At 35.6% G+C, this 7117-nt stretch overlaps 1 protein-coding gene across 1 annotated transcript; it reads right to left on the bottom strand.

Moving 5' to 3' along the window:
* Positions 1-6058: 6058 nt before the first annotated feature.
* LOC114420445 (protein OCTOPUS-like) lies at positions 6059-6907 on the bottom strand. The gene has a single exon (XM_028386337.1). It carries the CDS (start codon positions 6905-6907, stop codon positions 6059-6061), a length of 849 nt encoding a protein of 282 aa, XP_028242138.1.
* Between the last annotated feature and the right edge of the window lie 210 nt (positions 6908-7117).

Below are 7117 nucleotides of genomic sequence, written 5' to 3'. Positions count from 1 at the left end.
TTCCTTCAACCTGTGTAATGCCTTCTTTCTTCTTGAAAATCCACTTACATCTAACAGCCTTCTGCTTCTTCGGTTGATCCACAAGTATCTAGGCCTTGTTCTTTCTCAAAGATTCCTTTTCTTCACTCATTGCCTGAAGCCACAACTGACTGTCTTCTCCTTCAATTGCTTCCCTCCAGGTCTTTGGCTCTGAATTTTGAATCTCCTCAGCAACATTCAAGGCATAACAGATAATATCAGCATGACCATACCTCTTTGTAGTCTTTGTCACCCTTTTTTCTCTATCTCTAGCCAATTGATAATTGGACAAGTCATACTGAGTAGCCAGCTCTTCATTATCTCCAGTTTCTGCTTGATCAGTGTGATCAATAGCATCTCCACTGCTATGATCTGAAATCTCAAAATGCTCCACCTTAAATTTGGTACTCTCACTACTTGAGTTGTTATCCTTCTGCTTCTTGCTTAGCATTGTCATTCTGCTTTAATCAAAGGTTACATGCCTGCTGATGATGAATCTTATCTCACCAGGTTCCAATTTCCACCACTTGTACCATTTAACTCCTTCAGGATAGCCAATCAACACACACTTTACAGCCCTTGCATCTAGTTTTTCTTGTTTAACATGAGCAAAGGCCAATGATCCAAACACCTTCAATCCTGAGTAATTAGGTGGTTCACCACTCCAACCTTCCATTGGTGTCTTGAAGTCTAAAGCTGATGAATGACATCTGTTAATCACATAGGTTGTTGTGTTTGCAGTTTCTCCCCAAAAGGTCTTTGGCAGTCCTGCACTTAGCAGCATGCACCTCACTCTTTCCAAAATGGTTCTATTCATTCTTTCTGCTAATCCATTATGCTATGGTGTGTGAGGGATTGTTTTGTGCCTTTTGATACCTACTTTCCTACAAAATTCATTGAATTGCTCTGAAACAAACTCCAGGTCATTGTCAGTCCTTAAAACTTTTAGTTTTGTACCAAGTTGATTTCCAATAAGAGTATGCCACTCTCTCTGAATTTTTGAAAAGCTTCTGATTTGTTTTTCAAAATATACAGCCATACTCTTCTTGAGAAATCATCTATGATGGTGAGAAAGTATGAGCTTGCACCATGAGTTTTCACTCTAGATGGTCCCCATAAATCAGAATGCACATACTCAAAAGGCCTAGATGAAACATGAATGTCAGTGCCAAAGTTTATTCTATGTGATTTGCCAAGCACACAATGATCACAAAATTCAAGTTTATCTAGTTTATCACCACCTAACAGATTTTTTTTTTCAAGTTCATGTAATCCCCTTACACTAACATGACCTAATCTCAAATGCCAAAGTTTAGTTTTATCAATCAATGTATTACTAGCTACTGATGCATGTCCAATAATAGTGGAACCTTCAAGAATAAACAAGCCATTACTTTTATTCTTGTTACCCTTGGCAATGATTAAAGATCCATTTGAAACCTTAAGAACACCATTCAAAGTTCTAGTTGAATATCCTAGATCATTAAACATGTTTATGGAAATAAGATTTCTTTTGAGTTCAAGAATGTACCTTACATGGTTTAGTAGGTGTTCTCTGTTATCAAACATCTTCAGTCTCACAGTTCCAATGCCTTGTACCTTGCAAGGGTAGTTGTCTCCTAGCAGTACAGTTCCTGCTGGTTTTAGTTCCAGGGTTTCAAAATAATCCTTTCTTGGGCTGCTGTGATATGAGCATCCAGAATCCATAATCCATTGTTTGTGTTTTGGTATTTGAAGCTACTAAAACACCTGCACTCTTATATCCTTGAGAGGCTTCAACTATGTCAGCAAACTCCATAGATCCATTTTTAGTCTTGTTTGGGCAATCCTTTTTGAAATGACCAGTTTTGTGACAATTGAAGCATTTGAACTTTGTTTTCTGGCCATTCTTTGAATCCCTTGACCTTGATCTGGACTTCTTTCCTCTTGGTCCCTTCTTTTCACTCCTCCCTCTTGAAATATTCAGACTTTCACCATTATCCTCAGATTTGGAGTCTTGTTGTTTTTGCATCTCCTTGGTCCTTATTGAGGTCTGGACTTCTTCTAAGGTAATGTCTTGATCTTTGCCATAATGGATTGCATCCTTGAAATGCTCAAAGGATTTTGGTAAGGAATTCAGAAGCAAAAGAGCTTTATCCTCTTCTTCAAGCTTTACTTCAATATTTCCCAAATCATCAAGGATCTTATTGAAATCAGCCAATTGCTCAGTGATTGTTCTTGATTCTGTCATCTTGAAGGTGTACAATTGTTGCTTCAAGCATTGCCAATTTGCAAGAGACTTTGTCATATACAAGGATTCCAGTTTCAACCACATTGAGGCTACTGTCCTTTCTCTTGCAACTTCTCTTAAAGCTTTATCTCCAAGGCATAGTATACTTGCACTTTTGGCTCTATCAATCATTTCTGATTTCTCCTTTTAGCCTAAAGATTCAGACATCCTTTCTTCTCCTTTAAGAGCTTCTGCACAACCATGTTGAATCAAGATTGCTTCCATCTTGATCCTCCATAACCCAAAGTCATTTTCCCCTGAGAACTTCTCAATATCATACTTTGTTGTTCCCATTTTTCTTGATCTTGATGTCCCCACAGACGACGCCACTTGTTGGTTCTTCTCCTTGTTCCTCTACTAGTAGAACCTACAAGATCAAAACAAAAATAGAAAACACAACAAAGCAACAAGCAATGACCTACACCATGAGTTTACGTGGTTCAACAATGTGCCTACATCCACGAGAAATGGCAACTCATCATCATCACATTGATCATGAAACATTACAAGTTCAATACAAGCAGCAGCTAGCTTAATCTCTCTTGGTTTCTCTTGGCAAAACCTCCCTCAATCTCCTAGCTCTCTTTCTGTTGAACTCTCTTTTTGTTTTTTTTTTCACACAAAAAAAAACACTTCATGAATAACCTGATCAAATATATATATATATATATACTCTAGTTGCTAGCTCTAGGAACAAAGGTTATACTTTGATGCCAAGACCAATTCAATTTTGACAATTGAATTCAGTTATTATAACTGAATTCAGATAGCACCACTTGAATCCTTCTCATTTGTGTCTTTAGTGATTTTGAGTCACATACCACTATTGTCATAAACAACATCCATGTTACCCTTTTATTGAAGTTATTAGTGTCATCAAGAACGATGCTCATTTCATCATGTGGATACATATTTTATTAGATACACTTATAGGTATAAATGCTCTAGCCAAGTATGGCATCTCTCTTCCTCTCGATCTTAGTGGATATTTTTTTTCATCTTTATGGATATTCCTATGTTAGTTGATGCCAATATATTCACCAAGGAATGTCATCTCAATACCAAAACCAGATAGTGCTTTTTAAGAAACTTCTATCTTCACTAATTTATTATTTATTTTAAAATATGTAATTTATGTATTTATAGTAGCACTATCCAAGAACTATGATTATTGAAATAATGTTTCTTTTCAAAAGCACTATCTAAATTAATGATATATTATTTGAACGTATTATAGGCGGTCTTTCCAGAAAAATTAATTTCACAGCAAACCTCACAAACAAATAGTAAAAATAGGAACGGATAAGATAATACTAAATATTTTATATCCTAGTTCACCCATAAATATTTTATATTCTAGTCCTTAACTACACAGCAAGATTTTTCAAGTACTCGTTTGGCAAGCCTTTTTATAGGCTTCACTTAGCAAGTGCTTTTAATAATAATTAAAAAAAAAAACTAAGCATATACTCCTCTAAAGGTTCAAGAATAAATGTACAAATTGGTAGCTATACAATCTAAAAAAACCAAAGATTCAGGGATATATGGTACCTGTGGTAAAAAGAAGGCCAAAAGAGAAGAAAACAAGGATAGCTCCACCGTTATTTACCTTAAAAATGCCATTGCGTTTGTGATACAAACATTTGGAATGGTCCTAATATGATAGTTAGATCTATCAAGGTGAAAAGGCAATGAAATTTGACCAAGAGTTTGGAAAAGGAATTTGTTCTTCTAAACCTACCAGTAAACCACCCAGTTTGAGAGACTTCAAGAGAATCTTTTCAGGACCTAAGATGTCGACTACGTATCAATGATTTGTCTCGCACATATAAAGTCACAGAGTAATCCTTTGGTGCGCCATCTACTCCTGTGATGTGAATGGCATATTATTTGCATAAACACAAACAAGAAAGGTAGGCATGCAGACATAGGTACTAAATTAGTAAAATGAATATAAGGCGGTGTAGACATTAATATCAACATATACAAATACTTCAGTCGCATCAACAACAAATAAGTAATTACAAAACAATCAACACATTCAGATGAAACTCAACGCTACGCTGGTGTAAAAACCACATTTTAGAACCATTTTTAATTGGGTCAGTTATACAAAAACTATTTTTAAAAAAATACTGTAGCAATTTTGTAATTAAAAGAAATCTTTTTAGAACAGTTATAAGAAAACCGATATAAAAAAAAACTTAAAAGTTTAACTTGGTTCTCGTCAGCCTTGCCCACTGCCAGCCAAACGGCACCGTCATTGTTGCGCACCATGAGCCTCCACCCTCACCGCATTGTCACCATTGTCACGCCAAGCCGTCAACCACCATTGTTTGCGGCGCCGCCACAAAATAGAACAGGGTCGCGTGCCACCACCATTGTTTGCAGTGCCGTTTGTTAGTGGTTCGTCTCAACTCAGTGTGCTGGTGTTTCCCGCTGTCGCTGCACCCTCTCTCCTCATCCTATAGCAGGTAACAATCCCTTTATTTTTAGGGATTTTGATTTCGCATTGGCAATTCAAGTCTAGTGTTTTTCTGTCAGAAATCTTGGTAAAATATTTGAGCTACTCTACTCAATGAAGTTGACATCTTATATTTTAGGGATTGGTCAGCTATGTCCCCTAACATGATAAAATATCATCAACAAAACCCTAAGTAGGTTTCATAACACCAACATTCTGTGGATTCTCACGTTTGTATATCCTCAACGTAAAAAATCTGGCCTCCTACTTGTCGAACAATAGAGTGTGTGTCTCCGTTTTAAATTTCCTCTAAGTGGACATCAATCTAATCTGGTGTGTCTCTAAGGCCACGAAAACGATACACTGGCCACAAAAAGGTCACTAACCAAGATATTGTTGTAACCTTGTGATCCTCCACTTAGGTCCAACCAGAATGACGCTTAATTTGGAGTATATTCTCAAACTTTTAACCTTCAACCTTGAGAAAAAACCAACAACGTTTTACTAGTACTTGAGCCTCACAACATCAAGTTACTGGCAATATAGCCCACTTCAGATTTCAACAACAATACCACATTACATATGACACTAAAATTTTAATCCACTTAATAAAGGTCTGGACAATTTTTTATTTTATTCTATTTTTTTTGTAAGTTTTAAACGTTAATTACGTGATTAAATCGTCGTTTACATGTAATACATGTATTATTAAGTTTTATGTATAACAAAATTCTTTAAGGCTCCACTTGAAAATATTAATTATTCAATTAATATTCTAATATGTATTTTCCATATAAAGTATAAGATTAAATAATATTGAACTTCTTTAATTTGCCAAATTTCCAATAATAGTTTCTTAAGTTCAAAAATCAATTCCAAGATATTTTAACTTATATTTTTTTTTACCGAAATTCTAAAATATCAATATATTTCAATATATAATATTTTGTAAGTATTTCCATATTTTTTGTTCCTAGTTTGTAAGAACTTGAATAATCATAATTAACTTAATTTAAATTCAAAAAAAGTTTTCCATTCAAATCTCACTAAATTAAAACTAATATGACTAAAATTAAATGTTTAAATTATGTTATTAATTTTAGTTGAATTAACACCTTAAACTTACATAAAATCCACATAAATATATTTAATCTAAATTTTATATTTTAAATTAACTTTTCACTTATAGGTGATATCTACCAAGTAAATAAGAAACTAAAACAAAATACAAGGGTTATAATCTATCACCAAGTCTCTCGAGATTGTTGTGTGACTAGCTTCTCCAATACTGAAAACTGTTGACCAGTTCACTCATGCTTCTTAATCTTTCGCTTCTTCTTGAAAATCGAAGCAACAAACCAAAAACACCCCTTCAAATCATGGCTAGAACTCTTCTTCACTTGCGAATCCATCTCCATGGGGTCCTTCATTGCCTGTAGTGTCTCCTCCGCTTCCACGTCAACTTTTAGTTCTCTCTCTGGTTCCTCTTCTACGATTTCTTGAACTCTATGCTGAATATAGGTCACTTGAGGTTCTGGTTGCGGCTTTGGCGATTCCTTTACTTCAATCACGTCATGAACGACGATGTTATCTTCTTCATCTTCTTGAACAACGAAAGAGGAGGAAAAATTGCAAGTTTTAACATTGCATAGTTTTCTCTGCTTCAGAAAGGCTCTAGAGAGGCCTTCATTTTTAAAAGTAGGGAAGGATGTAGAGCGGAAAAGCTTAGGTTGAAAAATAGGTTTATGGGGAACAATGATAGAAGAGGAAGAAGGGGCATTGGAGATGGAGGAGGAAGATTTTTTCTCTAGTATAGCTAGGCGTTCAAAAAGGCATTTTGGGCAGATGCCGGTGAATTCCTCCTTAGGGTGACGATCACAAGAGGTGGTGGAGGGGCGATGAGCTTTGCATGATTTTCGTTGCTTCTCAAAGACTCTAGATAGGCCTTCATTTTTAAAAGGAGGGAAGGATCTAGAGCGGAAAAGCTTAGGTTTATGGGCAGTGATGACAGTTGAGGAAGTGGGGGCCTTATAGACTGATGAGGAAGATTTTTGCTCTAGTATAGCCAGGCGTTCATAAAGGCATTTTGGGCAAATGCCGGTGAATTTCTCCTCTGGGTGACGATTACAAGAGGTGGAGGGGCGATGAGGATGCATAATCAGTTTGTTGGAGTTGCAACAATGGTGGGGATTGTGGTAGAGGTTGGGTAGCAGATTTATAATCGTAATTGATGGTGTGTAGTGATTGATATATAGTGTCATCATTTTACGTTAGAAGAAGGTGTGAACGATGTTAATTAATACAAGGATTATTTTATTCCTTATTATATTGCTATCATTATTATAGTAACAAAAATATAATATAAA

This window comes from Glycine soja, chromosome 7, assembly GCF_004193775.1.
Source record: "Glycine soja cultivar W05 chromosome 7, ASM419377v2, whole genome shotgun sequence".
In the NCBI taxonomy this organism is placed as follows: Eukaryota; Viridiplantae; Streptophyta; class Magnoliopsida; order Fabales; family Fabaceae; genus Glycine; species Glycine soja.
Note: the sequence above shows the minus strand (reverse complement) of the source record. Positions and strands in the feature narration are given on the sequence as shown.